The 22,411-nt window shown below is 42.4% G+C and overlaps 1 protein-coding gene across 1 annotated transcript in view; it reads right to left on the bottom strand.

Moving 5' to 3' along the window:
* Positions 1–22,411, bottom strand: part of LOC144603681 (protein NEL-like) — a 230,010-nt gene that overhangs the window by 49,206 nt on the left and 158,393 nt on the right. Inside the window, exon 15 of the mRNA XM_078417297.1 lies at positions 20,200–20,295. Coding sequence (XP_078273423.1) covers positions 20,200–20,295 — 96 coding nt within the window. The remainder of the gene's footprint in view (positions 1–20,199; positions 20,296–22,411) is intronic.

Below are 22,411 nucleotides of genomic sequence, written 5' to 3'. Positions count from 1 at the left end.
GAGTACACTGTTGGACTTGTGCAAGTGTATGGCAGAGAGCACATTGAATGCTGGCATCAAGGCCTGATTTGGCAGCAAGGCTGTGATGAAACCCAAGAACGAAGGAGATCACAGTGCAAGAGACAACTGCCCAATCATCACAGGTATTGACCTCCGCACCATCAAAGTGAATTATTGGCAATGCTGCCTCAAAAAGGCAGACAATATCATCAATGCCCCACAATGCTCCTGGCCATACTCTCATTTTGTTATGACCATTGGAGAGAAGGTACAGGAGCCTGAAAACCGTGACCACAAGATTCAAGAATAACTTCTTCCCAGCAATCATTAGGTTCCTGAACACTGCACAACACAAACCTCAGCAACTATGACATTTTATGGAGAGTGTCTTTGATTGCACTGTGGACTTCACTTTTTGAACTATTATGACTACCTAGCATAACACTAGCTAATTTATTGAATTGTTCATTATTATATATTATCTAGGTGATGCCTGGATTAGGTACAAGTAAAGGTTGGATAGACTCAGATTGTTTTCTCTGGAATGTCGGAGATAGATTGAAATATATAAAATTATGAGAGTTAGAGACACGGGTAGACATTCAGAACCTGTTTCTCACGGTGGAAGTGTCAAATATTAGAGGGCATAACTTTAAAGTGTGAGGGACAAAGTTTAAAGGAGATGTGCGTGGCAAGTTTTTTACAGAGTGGGTGGGTGGTGCCTGGAATGCACTGCCAGAGGTGGTGGTGGAAGAAGATATGATAAAGGTATGTAAGAGGCTTTTGGATAGGTGCATGGATATGCAAGGAATGGAGGGATATTGGATACAGGCAGATAAGTGTTTGCTTTGGCATCATGTTTAATACAGACATTGTGGGCCGAAGGACCTGTTCCTGTGCTGTACAATAATATGTTCTATGTTCTGTTAGAAACATCGAAACATAGAACAGAGGTGCAGAAGTAGGCCATTCGGCCCTTTGAGCCAGCACCGCCATTCAATATGCTCATGGCTGATCATCCAAAATCAGTATCCCGTTCCTGCTTTCTCCCCATATCCCTTGATTCCGTTAGCCCTCAGAGCTATATTTAACTCTGTTCTATTCTGACAATTCAATACTCTTGACTCTTGACATGACTGCGGTGACTCATTCAAAATCCCTGTTCTAGTAAGTGTACCTGAGGTTTGTCAGTTTAGTTAACACTATTCAATGGTCCCTTCTCATGTCCTTCCCTATTGTATCTGGAATGTGAAATCTGTTTCCATTGAAATAGATTTGGTGACAGAAAGAAAATAATCTTGTGAAGAAGCTTCATTAACTTGCGGGGTGAAAAGACCATTAAATATATTGTCACATATCTTGTCCAACTATAAGCTTCAACCAGCAGCAGAAAAAAGGCATTACATTTTTCCGTTCTCCAGATCATTCACAAATCCAATGAATTTACAATTTAAAAATGCAAATAAAATATTTTTTAGATGCTTTTCTATTCCCTCGTGGATTAAATGATTTTTTTTCATCTGTTTTTTTAATTCAGTGATATGCAGTCGAACAAAACTTCTGCCTGCCAATACTTTGAGCTGGTTTATTAAGTGTAGTTATATCAAGTTGTGGTTCATTTCAAGAGCAGCACCTTTTGTACCCATTCAGCATTTTCTTACCAAGTCTATCTACGAAGAAAAATTCTCCATCGAGCTGCAGAGTCTCCGCTGTTATTGAATGTAATTAACCCGACCCAAAAAGTTCTGAACTCTCAAACTAAAGTAGTATGCTTTATGTGTACGTGATGCTAACTGAATATGGATGCCTATTAAAATTATCAATAATAAGGTGTGCTCTTTCCATTTCAGAAGTAAGGTTGAATAAATTGGGTAGGCTGATGTTTGAAATTCCTTTCGCTTTTCCAAACAGCTTGCCCTTGCTATGAGAATCTATGCTATTAGTTGATATAGTTAATTAGAGATATGTAGTTTCCTTTCTGTAGAAATAAACAAGATTTAGATTTGATTGTACTTAGAAGTTTGGTTGTAGGTAGTTTGTTTTCTATCCACCTGAGGGAATATGAAGGCATTGTTTTACTCTTGAGGTGTTTAAGGTGATTTATTGTTTTAAGCTTTGATAGTTATCATAGAATGATAAAAGGAGGGAATGAGAATCTATGCTATTAGTTGATATAGTTAATTAGAGATATTGATATTTTGTTGTAGTTGAGATGGTTTCTTTTGTTGTTTTAGCTAATATTAAATGAATGCTTATTTTCAGTGGAAAGCAGTAAGATGGATGCTTGTGGCAGAAATGTTATCCTTGGGAACAGAATGTGTTTGTCCCTTTATGAATGATAAGGAGTATACAGAAGAGTAGGGGCTCTTTTTCTTAAATTACTCCCCCACTCCTCTGTCTGACTGTGTGAGTGCTGTGTATTAAAACAGTAAAGCAAGGCCATGCAGCTGCGAGATTGCTCGTGTACCTTAACTATATCAACTAATAGAATAGATTCTCAGCTATAATAGACACAAAAAGCTGGAGTTACTCAGCAGGTCAGACAGCATCTCTGAAGAAAAGGAATAGATGATGTTTCAGGTCAAGACCCTTCTTCAGTCTGAAGAAGGGTCTCGACCTGAAACGTCACCTATTCCTTTTCTCCAGAGATGCTGTCTGACCCGTTCAGTTACTCCAGCATTTTGTGTCTATATTTGGTTTAAACCAGCATCTGCAGTTTCTTCCAACACATGCCCTTGCTATCATTTTGAATAAATGCCCATCACCACACCTATTCTTTTCATTCAGTCTTACATTTTTTTTCTAATCTAGCAGTATTGTGCCTTCCCTTAATTGCCATTATAAATTAATGTTAAATTGGGGGGAAATTTGTGGTTAGACAATAGACAATATGTGCAGGAGTAGGCCATTCAACCCTTCGAGCCAGCACCACCATTCAATGTGATCATGACTGATCATTGTCAATCAGTACCCTCTCAATCAGGGTGGCAGTGTGAACTGTGAGGAAGATGCTATGAGGTTGCAGGGTGACTTGGACAGGTTGTGTGAGTGGGCAGATGCATGGCAGATGCAGTTTAATGTGGATAAGTGTGAGGTTATCCACTTTGGCGTTAAGAATAGGAAGGCAGATTATTATCTGAATGGTTTCAAGTTAGGAAGGGGGACGTACAACGAGATCTGGGTGTCCTAGCGCATCAGTCAGTGAAAGGAAGCATGCAGGTACAGCAGGCAGTGAAGAAAGCCAATGGAACAAGAGGAGTTGAGTATAGGAGCAAAGAGGTCCTTCTGCAGTTGTACAGGGCTCTAGTGAGACCGCACCTGGAGTACTGTGTGCAGATTTGGTCTCCAAATTGGAGAAAATATATTCTTGCTATTGAGGGCATGCAGCGTAGGTTTACTAGGTTAATTCCCGGAATGGCGGGACTGTCATATGTTGAAAGACTGGAGTGACTAGGCTTGTATACACTGGAATTTAGAAGGATGAGAGGGGATCTTAACGAAACATATAAGATTATTAAGGGGTTGGGCATGTTAGAGGCAGGAAACATGTTCCCAATCTTGGGAGAGTCCAGAACCAGGGGCCACAGTTTAAGAATAAGGGGTAGGCCATTTAGAATGGAGATGAGGAAAAACTTTTTCAGTCAGATTGTTGTAAATCTGTGGAATTCACTGCCTCAGAAGGCAGTGGAGGCCAGTTCTCTGAATGCATTCAAGAGAGAGCTAGATCGAGCTCTTAAGGATAGCGGAGTCAGGGGGTATGGGGAGAAGGCAGGAACGGGGTACTGATTGAGAATGATCAGCCATGATCACATTGAATGGTGGTGCTGGCTCGAAGGGCCGAATGGCCTACTCCTGCACCTATTGTCTATTGTCTACCCCGTTCCTGCCTTCTCCTCATTACCCCTGACTCTGCTATCTTTAAGAGCTCTATCTAGCTCTCTCTTGAAAGCATCCAGAGAATTGGCCTCCACTGCCTTCTGAGGCAGAGAATTCCACAGATTTACAACTCTCTGACTGAAAAAGATTTGCCTCATCTCCGTTCTAAATGGCCTACCTCTTATTCTTAAACTGTGGCCCCTGGTTCTGGCCTCCCCCACAGAGGTGTTTGGATGTCTGTGCCTTTTTGCACCTTAACTGAGGACACTTAAATATATGACAACCAGCAGACTGATAGGACTTCCATCTCATTGGTTGGGCTGAATCCAAACCCAGCACTAGATTCTAACCCCTTGCATCAAACATGTCTCTATCCCTACTTCTGATATTACTTGGTAGCTCACTTTGAAGGGCTAAATCATTCTTTGAAATATTTGCAGTAATACTTTATTTATCCGCAGTTGTGGTTGGTACGTTCTGGGAAACGTGAATCTTGTGAATATTTCAACAGTGCTTCCTATAACAGTGGAGGAGTAACAAAGACTCCTTTAAATGTGGCAGGTTGCTTCTGTGGAATTAGAGTGCATATGCCACTGCTTAGGGAAACTGAATTTGTCTACAGACCATTTGGAATATTTCCCAAGCTGGTTTATATGCTGCAGACTTTTGGGGGCAGAAATCAAAATGCTGCTATCTACACCCCTTGGGACCACTAAATGTGTTCCTATATTAGCTAAAGTTTTCTTTCTTCCCCTGTGATCGTGAAGTACACTTAAGCATGCAAACTTATGCATGCAAACATCATAAATAATGTGTGAAAAATTAATGGTTATAATTCGTGGTCAATACCCAATGGGAGTTCAATTTCAAACATAATCTATCAAGAAACAGGAGAGCAGCTGGAAGAACTCATCATGTCAGGCAGCATCTGTGGAGATAGAGATGCTGCCTGACCTGCTGCGTTCATCCAGGTCTCTCGTTTTTATGAGCATTCAGCACCTGCGGCCTCCTGTGCCTCTATCGTTCATCTATCACCTCTGTAGTATTCTTGAAAGCTTCTTAATAAATATTCATTTTGCTCTCTCAGCAAAACCGAATCCCTTTGATCAAGTGGTACAATCATCCAAGTTCTTCAACTGCCCGTGAGATTATAAAAGTTAATGGTAACACCAGCTCTTTTAGTTTGTGATTCTTCTTGGAATTGACGGACCAGACCGTCATGGGCCACAGTCCTCCTGACCTTCAAAATCAGAGAGTTATAGAGTCATACAGCACACCCTCAGCCCAACTTGCCCACGCTGACCAACTTGCCCATGCTGACCAACTTGCCCACGCTCACCACCTTGCCCACACTGATCACCTTGCCCACGCTGACCAACATGCCCTATCTACACTAGTCCCACCTGCTTGCATTTGGCCCATATCCTACCCTATACATGAACCTGTCTAAATGTTTCATAAACATGCCTTATATGTTCTCATCCAAATCATTGATACCGATGACAAACACCAATGGACCCAGCACTGAACCCTGAGGCACATCACTCGTCACAGGCCACCAGTCCGAAAAACAACCTTCCACCATCACCCTCTGTTTACTTCCATGAAGCCAATTTTCTATCCATCCATTCCATGTGATCTAACCTTCCAGAGCAACCCTCATAAACCTTTTTGGTCTATTCTTTGAAAAACTCGTACAAAACAATGCTGACTATCCCTAATCAGCCCCTGTCCATCTAAATGCATATATTTCTTACACTTCAGAATATTTGCGAGTAACTTTCTGGTAACAGATGTTAGACTCAATGGGCTGTAGTTCGCAGGCTTTTCCCTGCAACCCTTCTTAAATACAATCACAATATTTGCCACCTTCCAGTCTTCTGGCACCTCACCCGTATTTAATGATGGATCATAAATCTCAGCCAGGGCAACTGCAATTTCCTCTCTAGCTTCCTACAAAGTCCTCGGATATATCTGATCAGGCCCTGGAGATTTGTCTACCTTCATACGCGTTAGGACCTTCAGCACCTCCTCAAACGTAATACTGCCTTCCCCCAAGTAATTTGCATTGACTGCCCCAAGTTCTCCAGTCCTCACATCTTTCCCCATGGTAAAACCAAAGGCGAAATACTCATTAAGGACCTTGCCCATCTCCTGTGGCTCCACTCAGTTGACTGCTTTAATTTCTGAAGGGTTCCATTCTCTCTCTGGTTACTCTTTTTCCTTTAATGTATTTATAAAATGTCTTTAATATTATACACCAGAGCTATCTCCTATCCCCTTTTTACAGAGTCCTAGTCATAGAGCCATAGAATGTGGAAACAGGGCCTTCGGCCTATGCTGACCAACATGTCCCATCTATACTAGTACCACCTGCCAGTATTTGACCCATATCCCTCTAAACCTATCCTATCCATATACCTGTCTATATGTTTCTTAAATGTTGCAATAGTACTGACCCCCTCTGGCAGCTCCCTATTTGTAAAAAAGTTACCCCCTCAGTTTCCTTTTAAATCTTTTCCCCCCTCACCTTAAATCTCGATTTCCCTTCACTGGGTAAAAGACCCGATTTGAGACATGGTGATCAAAGCTGAGCACAATACTCAATACTCCTGAAACTCCTCCAGAGACACACTAGATCCCAGCTGCCTATACCTGCCCCATGACTCCTTCATATTCTTCACTAGAGCCTCAATTTCACTTGTCATCCAAGCTTCCTTATGCCCACCTGCTTTGCCCTTCACTCTAACAGTAACATGCCGGTCCTGGACTTTTGTCAGCACACTTTTAAAAACATCCTACTTTTCAAACTTTCCCTTTCCTTCAAACAACCCGCTCTAATGAACCTGGCTGAGTTCCTGCTTAATAACATAAATGTTGGCCTTGCCACAATTTAGAGTTATAACTTGTGGGTCTGCCATGTCTACGCACTATCAGGTTCAGAAACTGCCACTTTCCAACAAACATCAGGTTCTACAACCGACCCAGTCTTTCCAGGTGAGACAGAGGTTCACCTGCACCTCCTCCAACCTCATCTATTGCATCCGCTGCTCCAGATGTCAACTTATTTACATCGGCGAGACCAAACGCAGGCTCGGCGATCGCTTCGCTCAACACCTGCGCTCGGTCCGCGTTGGCCAATCTGAGCTCCCGGTGGCCGAGCACTTCAACTCCCCCTCCCATTCCCAGTTGGGCCTCCTCCAGTGCCATAGTGAGGCCCACCTGAAATTGGAGGAACAGCACCTCATATTTCGCCTGGGCAGCTTGCAGCCCAGTGGTATGAACATTGACTTCTCCAACTTTAGATCGTTCCTCTGTCCCTCGCTTCCCCTCCCCCTTCCCAGATCTCCCTCTAACTTCCTGTCTCCACCTATATCCTTCCTTTGTCCCGCCCCCCTGACATCAGTCTGAAGAAGGGTCTCGACCCGAAATGTCGCCCATTCCTTCTCTCCCGAGATGCTGCCTGACCTGCTGAGTTACTCCAGCATTTTGTGAATAAATGCACAACCATAATGTTACATCGGTAACGGATCACTTTAGACCATCTCTCACACTTATTTCTAATTGTGTTTTTGTACTAATATCTTTTCATTGTCATGTATAATTTGTGTATAATGTTATGTTCTGTGGGTTATTGGGATTTACATGCTTGTAATGCTGCTGCAAACAAGCTTTTTATTGTCCCTGTACCTCAAGGTATTTGTGCATACAACAATAAACTCGACCTCACCAGCAGAACCACCATTTAACCATGAAGACAATTCATGCAATTACAATCCAGTTCAAGTGCAAGTCTAGTTGTTAGAAAAATGTTCTGCTATGGACAGATCTGTTTCACCACGCGAGATAAGCAAAAAAGTACAATTCCAGAGTCGATCGACGATGCCCTGGAGATTTGTCATCTGCTGCTGAGACTAAAATTTACTCTTTGGATAACAGGGAAACAAAATTTACTGAGCTTTTGCTTTCTGACATGTCAGAAAAAGCAATCTTAAAATTGATTATGAAAGTGTATTGATACATCTGTAGGAAAATCAAAACTGCAGATGCTGGTTTAAATCGAAGGTAGACACAAAATGCTGGAATAACTCAGTGGGTCAGGCAGCATCTCGGGAGAGAAGGAATGGGTGACGTTTCGGGTCGAGACCCTTCTTCAGACCGATGTCAGAGGAGGGGGTGGGACAAAGAGAGGATGTAGTCGGAGACAAGAAAACTAGTGGGAGAACTGGGAAGGGGACGAGATAGAGAGGGAAAGCAGGGAACTATCTGAAGTTAGAGAAGCCAATGTTCTTACCGCTGGGGTGTAAACTACCCAAGCGAAATATGAGGTGCTCTTCAATTTGCGCTGGGCCTCACTCTGACAATGGAGGAGGCCCAGGACAGAAAGGTCAGATTGGGAATGGGAGGGGGAGTTGAAGTGCTCAGCCACTGGGAGATCAGGTTGGTTAAGACGGACTGAGCGATGGTGTTGAGCAAAATGATCGCCGAGCCTGTGCTTGGTCTCGCCAATGTAGAAAAGTTGACATCTGGAGCAGCGGATACAATAGATGAGGTTGGAGGAGGTGCAGATGAACCTCTGTCTCACCTGGAAAGATTGTTTGGGTCCTTGGATGGAGTTGAGGGGGGAAGGTAAAGGGACAGGTGTTGCATCTCCTGCTGTTGCAGGGGAAAGTACCTGGGGAGGGGGTGGTTTGGGTGGGAGGGGATGAATGGAGAGAGTTACAGAGGGAATGGTCTCTGCGGAAAGCAGAAAGGGGTGGAGATGGGAAGATGTGGCCAGTAATGGGATCCCGTTGGAGGTGGCGGAATGTTTGGAGGATAATTGTTGTACGCGACGGCTGATGGGGTGGAAGGTGAGGACAAGGGGGACTCTGTCCTTGTTATGAATGGGATGCAAGCAGAGCTGCGGGATATAGAGGAGACCCTAGTGAGAACCTCATCTATAATGGAAGAGGGGAACCCCCATTACCTAATGAATGAGGACATCTCCGATGCCCTTGTATAGAACACCACATCCTGGGCGCAGATGCGGTGTAGACGGAGGAATTGGGAGTAGGGGATAGAGTTTTTACAGGAACCAGGATGGGAAGAAGTGTGGTCAAAATAGCCCTGGGAGTCAGTAGGTTTGTTGTAGATGTTGGTCACTAGTCTGTCTCCTGTGATGGAGATGGTGAGATCCAGAAATGGTAGGGAGATGTCGGAGATGGTCCAGGTATATTTAAGAGCAGGATGGAAATTAGTGGTGAAATTGATGAAGTCAGTGAGTTCTGCATGGGTACAGGAAGTAGAACCAATGCAGTCATCGATGTAGCGGAGGTAAAGTTCAGGGATAGGGCCAATGTACGCCTGGTACAGGGATTGTTCGACGTACCCGACAAAGAGGCAGGCACAGCTGGGGCCCATGCGAGTGCCCATAGCTACGCCTCGGATTTGTAGGAAGTGGGAGGAGTCAAAGGAGAAGTTGTTGAGGGTAAGAACCAGCTCTGCTAGGCGGAGGAGGATATTGGTAGATGGAAATTGGCTGGTTCTGCAGTCGAGGAAGAAATGGAGGGCTTTAAGACCCTCCTGGTGGGGGATTAAGGTGTAGAATGACTGGACATCCATGGTAAAGATGAGGGAGTGGGGGCCTGGAAAACGGAAGTTATTGAGGAGACGGAGAGCATGTGAGGTGTCTTGGACATAGGTAGAGAGGGATTGGACCAGGGGGAATAGGATGGAGTCAAGGTAGATGGAAATTAATTTGGTGGGACATGAGCAGGCAGAAATAATGGGTCTACCAGGGCAGTTCTGTTTGTGGATTTTGGAGAGAAAGTAAAATCGGGTCGTGCGGGGCTGGGGAACAATAAGGTTGGAGGTTTTAGAGGGCAGAGAGCCGGAAGTGATGAGATCAGTAATGGTGTTAGAGATTAAGGCCTGGCGCTCTTCTGTGGGTTCATGGTCCAAGGATAAGTAGGAGGAGGTGTCTGAGAGTTGTCATCTGGCCTCAGTCTGATAGAGGTCAGTGCGCCAGACTACCACGGCACCTTCCTTGTCGGAGGGTTGGATTGCGGAGGTTAGCGGGGTTGCTGCAGAGTGAGGAGGGGAGCGGTTAGAGTAAGTCAGGGGAGTGAAAAATTTGAGGCGGTTGATGTCCCGCCAACAGTTAGAAATGAAAAGGTCTAGTGAAGGTAGATGGCCAACTGGGGGAGTCCAAGAGGAGAGGAAAATCACTGGAAAATCTGTAGGTTTGTTGTTGGTTTATAGTGCCTGGATGATATAGCTCCAACCAGAACATCTGAATCAATTGTGCAGTAATATCCTATTTTTAAGAAGCATCATGTGCTCATAAAGCTAGATTGCGATTACCATCTATACAAATCACGCAAGGATCAAAAAGGTAGTTCAAAGGATATTTACAATGGAGCCCAGATGGATTGCAAAAGGACATATTATAAATATTTAGAACTGCAATATACTTTTCCATTATTTGTGATTTTAAGTTTTTCAGCAAGGAAAAGAATGTTCATTGATCTGCAGATAATATCACACTGTGGACCTTTCATTTAATTATATGCTGCAGTTTTTCACGTTTTGTGCAAAGTTTCAAGTGCACTTTATTAAAAGGTGTCTCTGAGGAACTGCAAGGATTGCTTGTAGTTCAGAAATGTAATTAGAATACCGTGTTCAACATGGGTCAAAGCGTAGGCATCATATTGGATCCTAGTTTCAAATCTAATTCTGATAAATGAGAACAGTGATTGAAGCATTGGATTCAAGTTGTGTGTGAAGAAAGCATCAGTTCTGAAGTTATGAAACAAATGCTTCCATCGGTAATATCATTGTAGTGTGATTTTACAGCAGCTAATAATGTTAAAGCAAGGTATGATATAACAATTTCAAAAACCATGCAATAAATATTTGCTGATTCCAAAGCGGTGGTTTGGTTGAGTTATGGCCCGGCAGAAGTTAGTTACGTTGCAGATTTCAAACACTAGAGTTATGGGGTAATGGAGTCATAAAGTATGGAAACAGGCCCTTTGGCCCAACTTGCCCACGCCGACCAACATGTCCTATCTACACTAGTCCCACCTGCCTGTGTTTGGGCCATATCCCTCTCAACCTAGCCTATCCATTTACCTGACTAAATGGTTCTTAAATGTTGTGACAGTCCCTGCCTCAACAACCTCCTCCGGCAGCTCGTTCCATACACCCACCACCCTTTGTGTAAAAGGATACCCCTCAGGTTGCTATTAAATCTTTCCACCCTCACCTTAAACCTATGTCCTCTGGTTCTCGATGTTAAACCTATGTCCACTGGCTCTAGAAAACTCTCTACCTAAATTTTTACAAGTTTGCAAACGATTTAGTGGCTAATTCCATTCTGAAGGTGTGATGTGTACGAAGGAACTGCAGATGCTGGTTTAAACCAAAGATAGACACAAAATGCTGGAGTAACTCAGCGGGACAGTCCATCTCCGGAGAGGAGGAATGGGTAACATTTCAGGTCGAGTCCCTTCTTCACACCCTTCTGAGTTACTCCAGCATTTTGTGTCTATTGAAGGTGTGATGGATGCGTTGAACAGTAACAAAGGCTCTGCGGCAGGTTCCTGAATAACAGAGTGCAATAAACCATTTCAACACTTAGGAGCAAGAATTCGTGTCACTGTGACCTGAATGCCCAGCATGGTCATTCAGCAGTTAGTGTTGATGTCACACAGCTCCAGGGACCTGGGTTTGATCCTGACCTCAGATGCTATATGGGAGATTTGGGCGGCAGAATAGTGCAGTGGTTGAGTTGCTGCCTTACAGTGAGAGAGACCCGAGTTCGATCTTGGCTATCGGGTCATGTCTGTACGGAGTTTGTACGTTCTCCTCATGGCCTGGCTGGGTTTTCTCCGAGATCTTTGCTTTCCTCCCACACTTCGGTTTCCTCCTGCACTACAAGTTTGTAGGTTAATTGGTTTCATTTCATATCCTAATTTTCCTAATTTTCATGTTTGTCTCCAAAGTAAAACAGATGAGAAATATTTATTGAGGATCCTGCCCATCACCTGCAGCTCCAATGTAGATGGCCACTTTGGTTTCACAGGAGTCCTATTCTCTCTCTAGTTACCCTGTTTCCCTTAATGTACTTATAAATTCTCTTTGGATTCTCCTTAATCATATCTGCCAGAGCTATCTCATGAACATTTTTTCCCCTCCCGAGTTCCTTCCTATGTTTTATTTTTCTCTGCTCGACGGGGGCTTCAATGTCGGGAGCCATGACCGCCCCGGCGTGCTCGCCCGCCCCGGATCGCGGGGCTTGGGTCGGCCCGCTGCGGACCTTTCACCGTCCGGCGCGGCCTGGAACGTGGCAACGACAACAGCCTGACCACGGGAGAAGACGGCAGGGGAAGGGAAAAGACATTCTGGCCTTCCATCACAGTGAGGAGGGGACTGGAGGAGACTCACTGTGATGGATGTTTCTTTTTTGGGGGGTTTTGTGTTGGTTGGGGTTGTGTAATTTGCTTATTTTATTGCTCTTATTGTTGGACTGTGGGTGACTAAATTTCGTCCAAAAAACTTGTTTTTTGGATGACAAATAAAGATATCCTGAATCCTGAATCCTGAATGTACGCTCCTCAATTCCCTACACTTCTTCAGGGATACACTTGATCTTTGCTGCCCATACCTAAGCCATGCCTTCTTCTTTTCCTAATCTGAACCACAATTTCCATCATCCTCCAAGGTTCCCTACTCCTATCTGGGTCTTGCTCTTCACTCCAACAGGGAAATGCATACCTCTTTATCACACTTTTAAAAGCATCCCACTTTCTGTGCCATTTTCTGTGCCATCCCCCTTGCCCACAAACAACCTAGACAGTCTGAAGAAGGGTTGGACCCAAAACGTCACCCATTCCTTCTATCCAGAGATGCTGCTTGGAGATGAGCTACTCCAGCATTTTGTGTCTATCTTCGGTTTAAACCAGCATCTGCAGTTCTTTCCTACAACTAGTCCAATCAACTTTTGTTAGGTCCTGTCTAATACCATCAAAATTGGCCTTGCACTAATTTAGAACTTTAACTTGTGGACCATTCCTTATCCATAATTATTTTAAACTCTGCTGTTAGTTAAACTTGCTCCTAAATCCTGCAGCTCACGTATTGCTTAGAAAGTTGCAAAAGTTGCAAGCTGATTGTGAAAGAGTGAGTGCCCCGAACATTTCCACTTGAATAGATGTTAGAAGGTGAGTACATCTCTCACCTGTTTATTGCCATCTTGGCATTCCCTTTCCTTCTGATTCAAACAGGCTATCTCCTCACAAATGAGATTAAGGGCAAAATAAAAGGCAAAATAGAGGAATTGAAGAAGGACTCATATGTAAACGAGAGGAGCCGATTGCCATTATAAAACAAGGAAAGGAAGATTGAATTGGGAGAAAGAGGGAACAATTATTTTAAAGAGTCAATTTTTTAACACCCACCCCAAAAAAATGTAATCCCAAAAGAATGAGACTCCAAAGGGATAATCATTATATTATTGATAGAAATAATTGATGATGAAAACAATCCATAGTCATTCACACATAATTATTATGATTGGATTTTTGATTACACAAAGATTTATACACCATACACAATTAATAGCCAAACCCAACATGTTCCCAGAAAAACTTACAATCGAAGTGTTGTTTTTGCAAAAGTGGCAGCAGAGATGGATGGCAACTTTGTACACTCCAGTTTCAACCAATTCATCCATTACCCTGTTTTATTACACATTACCCTTATTCTAGCAATCAGTTCAGCCTCTTCCATTTTCTTTTTAAGCACAGCTTCTCTCTGAGACTCAAATTGCATGAGGGGCTGTTTGGGAATGCTTGACAATACACGGCAATATACAATGTTGCTTAAAATTATGCTGCAGCCAGGCACTCTTGTGTAACATGCATCCTTTTGCATTGTGAAGGCAGTATGACTGAGCTGTAAGACTTTGGCTTGTCTCATGAACAAAATTGAATGCATCGTGGTTTGCCAGTGAGGAGAATTTGAAAAGGAAAACGAGCGAGCGATCAATTTAAAACTTCCACTGGAACTATAAAACTGTCACAGTTTATGGAGCATAAACTTATAATAGTTCCATTCCCTGCTATAATTCTAATCAACGAAAATGGCACACTTGTGTCAGCAGAAAATATACTTTGGAAATATAAAGAACTTCAATAAAAACATTTTCTCTTCAAATTATCAGTTAACTTATCCCTCTTTTGGTCAAACTATTGTTATCTAACCTTTCCTTCCAAATAAACTTTGATATTCATGGCCACCCTCATCTTGAAGATGCCCCTTGCCTTGTTGACCCCCAGTAACCACTTCCAACCCAAGAGGTCCAGGCTTATCCTTCTTCATATTATTGGCTTACCAAGGTAAATGTTAGGCCCTTCTAATCTACGCCAGCTCTCAGAATTATCTCATCAATCCCCCCCTCCCCCCGATTTATTTTCCTATAACCTATTCTTTCGCACATGTCTGCTGACATTCACCTCCTTCTCCCACCAGCCATCTCCACTAGAGGTAATCTAAACAGCTGATTAATCAACAAACTAAATGGTCACAGGAACACTCGCCCAATCTTCATGTTGAGAGCCACCCAAGGTCAGAAACATGGAAAATAGGTGCAGATGTAGGCCATTCGGCCCTTCGAGCCAGCCTTGGATGGCTCTCGACGTGAAGATTGGGCGTGTGTTCCTGTGACCATTTAGTTTGTTGATTAATCAGCCATTCAATATGATCATAGCTGATCATCCAAAATCAGTACACCGTTCCCGCTTTCTCCCCCTATCCCTTGATTCCGTTAGCCCCGAGCTATGTCTTACTCTCTCTTGAATACATCAGAATGTAAAGCAGGTCAGTTCTGAGACGGCTGCACAATCCGTATAGACAATATGCCACCCCAAAGCCCACCCGTGCAGCTCACTTCTGCTTGCAGAGGTTTGCTTGCAGTATTTCATGGTATCGTTGATAGTACGGAAACTACAAGCTCTGGCCCTTGCGTGATCAGCCATGTTTCCCCTGATTTATCGTCACGCCCTGGTATGACCTGTCTTCTCCAAGTTACTTTCCTTACGATTAAATTGGACTCTAGCAGAACAACTCAAGGAATTATTTCTCTAAGATCTTTAGTTGAATAAATGGCACTTAAAGTGAGACAAATATAATGTAAGATCATGAGCAACAAAGCCGGACATATTAGTTTCTGGTGCCACAATGTTCACGTGTGAGTATTTATCAAGCTTAAAGATAAAGAAATATCGCCAAAGATTCATCCAACTCTGGATGTCTATTCCCTATCTACCACTAACACAGATTCCAAGATAACAATTTCCTTCTATCAAGAAATAATCAGACAATCAAATATATAGAGAATAGGATATAAATTGGTGTAATGTCTACATTAGCAGTAAGACCATTTTCACCATCCTGCTCTGATGCATGGCAGTTACATTTTCGAATATTCTTTATAAATTAGAATATAGAATATAAAACAGTACAGCACAGGAACGGGCCCTTCAGCCCATAGTGTCTGTGCTGAACATGATGCCAAGACCATCTCTTATCCATCTCCCTCCATTCCCTGCATATCTACGTGCTATCCAAAAGCTTCTTAAATGCCACTATCGTATCTACCTCCACCACCATCCCTGGCAGCCAATTCCAGGCACTCACCACCTTATGTGTAAAATAACTTGACCTTTTAAACACATCCTTTAAACTTTGCCCCATTCACATTAAAGCTATTCCCTCTAGCATTTGACATTTCTGCCCTGGGACAAAGATTCTGTCTGCCCTGCCTCTGCCGACCATTTTATTTACTTTCATCAGATCTCCACTCAGCCTCCTGTTTCAGAATAAAACAGTCCTAATTCCCCAATATTTTCAACATTCTTTAATTTACAAGGTAGTCTATTCTTTAGGTCTGTAATTCTCAGTCCATACTCTTTAACTGCTCCATAATTAAAATCCAGTCTTGCACGTCTGCAATATCATCATCACCCTTACCTCAGCTAATCTGTTTGTGAAATTCACATCCACAGCTGAATCATCCCCATCATATTTCATACTCATGCTTTCTAGACCATATTGATCACCAATATCTCATTATACATGACAATAATAATGCAATACCAATACCAATCTTCACTTAAAATTTCCCTTCTCTATTTATTAACATGCCCCCAATTCGTTGCAACCACCTTTAGCTTTCCGAGATTTTTCAGATTTGGTCCATTTGTGCATTCTGAAGCTTCTTCACCCATCCTTGGCAATAATGCCCATAAATGGCTTTCTCCATCGCTGCTCCCACCCTCCCACCCTCTGGAACTCACTACCCCAAACCGTCAGAGACTCCTCCTCACTCACCACATTCAAAACATCACTGAAGTCTCACCTGTTCAGCACTGCCTTCAACCACTGACCGTCACCTCACCTTCTGTCTCCTTTTTCTGTTCGTTTACTTATTTATCTATTTATTTTCTTCTCTATGTTCTAGTAATCCCTGTAAAGCGTCTTTGAGTGTTTGAAAAGCGCTATATAAATGTAATGCATTATTATTATTTATTATTATAAATGAGTTATTAGATTTTCTTTCTTGTAACATTCTTTTGTAATGTTCCTAAGACAGTGAGGGGAGTCACTGACAATGATTTTGAGGCAGATTCATAATCTTGCTATATGGTTGGAGTGGTGTAAAGGGAAACCTGGTGGAAAAATCATATCATGCAGATGTCCACTGTTCTCTTTTATTGTTTACGTATTAGGACAGAGAGGAAGGCTATGCAGGCAATAGGGTCTGTGTTGACTTTCACCACAGCCATCCAATCAGTCCTGTCCATCCCTCCTTGCTTCTTGTAGCCTTGCAACTCATTATTCTTTGTCACATATTCATCGTTTCGTTCCTTTCCCATTTACCTGCGTTAATGGATGATTTACAGCAGCCAATTAATCTACCAGTAAATCCTTGGGGCATGGGATTAAAGTGGAGCACCCAGCAGAAACCCACAAAGTCATGGTAAGTATATGAAATCTCCAGACCGTCAGCACCTGAGGTCAGGATCGAGCCCCCGTCTCTGTCACTTATTCCAGTTCAGAAATCTCTCTCCACATTAGCCCTGTCTTCACTTCCTCTGTGAACTGTCAATTGCAGAACTGTTAATTAACCCTGAATCAAATGCTTAACAAGAGTTTTCCTCGCTAAATATCGCCCAATATTGTTTAAATTACATTTTATAATGGACATGGTTATACTTTTAAATGAGGAAAATAAGTAAATGACTGTTTCTTAAGGCATCTTTCAAAAATTGTCTTTGGACTCAGCATTCTTTGCAACCCTGTGGAGTTTATTACCATTTTTTGTCTGTTGAGAAATACTTAGCAGAGGTTTATAATTAGTTTAAAATGATTCTCGAGTGTTTCTCATTTCCAGTAAAATTAGCTGGTTGAGTTTAAATGTAGCAAAAGTAATAGAGTTTTGGTTGCTTATTAAAGCCATTTTGAATTATGTTTACTTAGGCTGACAGGTTCTCAAAGGCAGAAATGGGCACCCGTCAGAAGGCAAAGCTTATTATATCTCACCAAATCCAGCTACAGAACTACACTTTCCCTGTTTCCCAACTGCTTTTTGCTGTGTTAAGCATAAAGGCTCCCCAAAGTCATGTTTACATTACAGCTTCTGTCGTTCATTTGTTGTGTATTTCCGGCAGCAGCAGAGTGCCAAAGATGTGAAGCCTCAATAATGTAAAGGGATTTACTCTGACCTCACTGAATTAAAGCCTCTAACCTGTTGACCTCACTGCAGATCTGGGCCGTAGAAATTTGTATTCATGTCAGGCTTCACAAAGAGAATCTCTAACTAAATTCAGCCTCAGGAAAAATGACAGTGGAGAGAGAGGGCAGGTGGTACAATAAGTCCTGCAGCAATAGTGTGGCCACAGGCCAGTATAAATTTTGGGGAAATCACATTCAGTTTGCGTCAGAGGTAGCAGTTTAATCAGTTTGCAGTCTGCCGGCACTCTATTACCAGTCAGTCACTGATACACCTCCGTGACTGGTTAAATCACAAGGGATCACAATGTAGTAATGAGGTGTTTGATGGATTGGCCCTGTTTCAATTAAATTTGAACAGTGAAATCTCTCAATAATCTTTGCTCAAAACCTACCTAACTGCTGGAAGTCCCTAATGTGAAGTTACAGTTGAGCATGCAATATTGTGCTGAAACTGTTTTCCAAGTTAAAAAACTGTACGTAAAGAAATACATTAAAACCCAGTCTTGATGAAAGATCATTGACCAGGAAAATTAACTCTATCGTTCTTTCCACTGAACCTGCCTCTGCTAGGACTTACAGCATTTTAGAAACATAGAAAATAGGAGGAGGAGGCCATTTGGCCCTTCGAGCCAGCACCGCTGTTTTACGTCATACTATTCATATGCAAACAGAGCTCTAAAATACTTTTGTTAAAAAATCTAAAATACAGTTTATAAATTGGTGCAGGATTACATGACTTTATAATCAATGGTTCAATGGTACTCTATTGTCACATGTACATAGGTACAGTGAAATTTCTTTCTTGCATACAGTTTAGTAAAAATCTTACTATACATAGGCACAATCATACTTAAGTACACGAGTGCAAGAATAGTAGATTACATTGAGACAGTGCATTTTGTCGCATTTCCAGTGCCATTAATCCAGAAGAGAAGAGGGACACCAATACCTCTTTCTATATCAAACTGAAATAAGAGTGTTCAAGTATTTTAGACTCTTTTTGCAGTAAAAAAGGGTCTCGACCTAAAACGTCACCTATTCCTTTTCTCCAGAGATGCTGTCTGACCCGTTGAGTTACCCCAGCTTTTTGTGTCCATCTTCAACTGACCACGAATGTTTGGTGAAGGAATCAAGAATGACTTGGTGCTTAGTCTCCCAATGTTCACCTACACAAACATCCTGTGCATATTGTAAATCAGTGACTGGGCGCGATGCACAATGCTCTTCTGGATAAGAACTGTTGGAGGATTTTAAAATTCTCACTCAGTTTGTAGATTAGTTATACTCTAACAAGGGCTTGTTGGAGGTGAAGTGCAATATTGCAGTAAAAGATTTTAAGAAGAGGATTGATTCGGTGACACACTGTTTCTCTCTAGTTTACACTGAGTTTGGGTCTGCGGTAGACATTTAAGATAGGATCATGATATGCATGTCATAACGTAGCAGGCACAGAATAGGAATGAATTTCTGAGATCAGCCAAATTAGTGAAAGATTCTTCATTATCTTTCTTGTTTGACAGCATCAACAAATCGGTAGATCACAAAACACCATGCAAAGTGGCTGGTACTGTTCCCTGTACTTTTTTTGCATTGGCCACATGGTGAACATTATGACCTTTGTATCTCCAGGTGGACAGAATGTATAGATGACACTTGCTTATGTGTGTAGATGGAAACCGGGCTCAAGCTGATTTCTTCACTGAAGCAACTGAGAGGCTGGGTTGATACTAAACAGCTTACAGACAAAGATCTTCCAAAAGCTTTCTCTCAACAAGAGTCATGTGTTTTATTGTCATATGTTCCAGACAGAACAATGAAAAACAGGACACATATGGACCACTTTCCATATTTTTGGAGCACCTTTCACGAAAGGAAAACATCATTGATGAGAGTTGTCACCATCATGCCAACACAGCTTTTGACACACACACAGGAAAAGACTGCTTGAAGACAGAAATATCAAACCCAGCAGCATGATCATGGTCTGCAGAACACCAAGCATCCACACCTCTTGCATGCATCAGAGACATGGCAACCTACAGCTGGTCCTCAAATCTTCAGTTTTATTTCTATAACATTCTCCAACTTCCTTTGCTCGTTCCTGATCCTCCACATCCACCATCAGCCAGTGACTCAAAACATCAAGTCTCCGATCATGCCTACAAGCTACCAGTGGACAGCCAACATTATCCACATGGCTGACACTAAACTCCCGAAACAGACTCTCCATGAAGGGCAGGAGATATCCAAAAGACAGAAGAATTGCATTCAGATGTTCTCAGTTTCTTTGAAAAATTGTAATGTCTCCTGCAACTCATGGGAGTCTCTGACCACTGGCTGCTCAACATGGAGCGGCCTCCAAGAAAGCACTGAGCACCTTGAGTCTCTTCTTCTCAATGCCCACCTGCCCCACTTGTGTCAGAGTCTATTGATCCTACATCAGGCCCCTCAACCACTTCAGAATCCATGAACAACAGCACGTTATCCTTAACCACATGAAACTGCCAAATGAAGAAAATATCACTGAGAATCCTCTTTGCTTACCTGTTTCACAGAATTGCCCTGTGAATCCTTGTGGACAAACACAGAGCTTGGGTGCAATACAGGTACCTCCATTCCTGCAGCCGTCCTCACAGAAAGCTGTGAAGACACCAAAGGATTTTTGAGCATTACATTCCTATAAATTATTATCCAGCTAACAAATCAAGTTTGTGATGCAACGATTCAAAGCAACAAGAAGGTTTCAAGGTAGGTTTCCCCTTAAAGCAACAAGTTAGGTTTCCCCTTAAAGCAACAAGTTAGGTTTCCCCTTAAAGCAACAAGTTTGGTTTCCACTTAAATCGCAAAACTTTTTACCAAGCAAATGTGTTTTGCCTACTGAGAAACAAGTCATGGAAGTGTGGACTTTCATGTTTCACTTCACGCTACACCAAGACACCATGGATCGTTGCTTTTTTAGATTCTTTCTCCAGTCACTTGAGAACTGTGTTCAATTCTGGTCAAAACATTACAGAAAGAATAGAATTTCAGCAGGAAGAGTGAAGAGGATATTCGACAAGGATGTCTCCAGGATCACCAGCGATCACCCCGTACACGAGCACCATCCTACACATTTGGGACAATTTACAGATTCCAATTAATCTACAAACCTGGACATCTTTGGAGTGTGGGAGGAAACCAGAGCACCCGGAGAAAACCCACACGGTCACAGGGCCCACCCATTCCTTCTCGCCAGAGATGCTGCCCGTCCTGCTGAGTTACTCCAGCTTTTTGTGTCTATCTTCGGTCACAGGGAGAACGTACAAATTCCGTACAGACAGCACCAGGAGTCAGGATCAAACCCAGATCTCTGGCACTGTAAGGCAGCAACTCCACCGCTGCGCCACTGTACCGTCCTAATTTGGTTCAGCAAATTTATTTTGTAACATTAATTAGTCCCACATGTTAAAAACTGTCTTGCAATATAGACACTTAAGGGAAAGGTGATAATAACCCAGGAAAGTATTGAGCCTTTTGGGGCAAGGAGTAAAGCACAATAGCCCGCAAATTCAACCATTGAACCCAACAGACCTGAAATTTGCAGATAAAGTAAAAAAGACTGCCACGCTAATATAGCATAATTAATGGCATGGCCAAGCAGAAATTGCTGGTGGGGTCCACTACTTTCTTGTACACTTTCCTTGCAAGATCTCCACCGGGTGTCTGTCTGATTTTACTGAACAAATTGCCCACCATAGACAATACACTCAGTCACTGTTGTCATTGCCGCAAGATCCCAATTTTGAGGCAGAATAACAATTTGTGTAGTTGAGACTTTTGTCTGAGTTGGCCAGATATTCAGCCAGCTGGAATCGTAAGAGTCATACAGCAAGGAAACAGGTTCTCCTGAAACGCTGCGTGGCCCGCTGTTACTCCAGCACTTTGTTTCTTTTTTTTAAGAAACCAGGTCCTTTGGCCCTCCAAATCTGTGCTGTCATGAGGCAATTATTTACAACAATCCTCAGTTTTATTCCCCCACACTCCCAAAAACTCCTCCAAGATTTTAGCTCTCATCTACATATCTCATGCAGGTGGAAGAAATTAACTTAATTTAGCATTATATGCAGACATTGTGGGCCAAAGGCCTGTCCTGTGCTGCACCATACTGTTCTATGTTCTATCTGCAAGGGGCACTTTATAGTGGCCATCTAAGCTAGCAACCTGTACATTTTTGGGATGTGGTGGACCCCACACAGCCAGACACACCAGAGAGCAGGACTGAACCCAAGTTGCTAGAACTGTAAAGCAGCAGCTGTGCAGAGCACCTATGTTAAAACAATTCTTCTTTTCTGCCCTGTTGCTAAATCTACATCTTGGATTTTATCTCTTTCCCAACAGCTTCCTCGATATGGAGTTACAAACACTATGAGTGCTTCGGAGCTCAGGTTTAATACAGTCAATAGTTTTTCTGATGTTTGAATACAAAGTAGAATAAACAAGTATCTTGGGAAGTTCAGAAGATTCTGAAATTGTAAAGTTAAACAATTTTATGAATGATCAGGCAATAATAGGAAATTTTTGTACCAGCGATTGCATTACTGGTTTGCACATTGAATATGGAAATTTAATATATAGGAGCTGATTCTATAAGGATATTATAAATTGTATTGCCTGGAAATCAAAACCATCCAGATAAATAACAGTTTAATGCAGGGCTTAGTTGAACATCAAAGATCTTCAGATTAGAAGCTACTTTTCAGTTAATGATGTCTGAATC

This window comes from Rhinoraja longicauda, chromosome 20 (genome assembly GCF_053455715.1).
Source record: "Rhinoraja longicauda isolate Sanriku21f chromosome 20, sRhiLon1.1, whole genome shotgun sequence".
Taxonomy (NCBI): Eukaryota; Metazoa; Chordata; class Chondrichthyes; order Rajiformes; family Arhynchobatidae; genus Rhinoraja; species Rhinoraja longicauda.
This window is presented reverse-complemented; position numbering and strand designations above follow the sequence as displayed.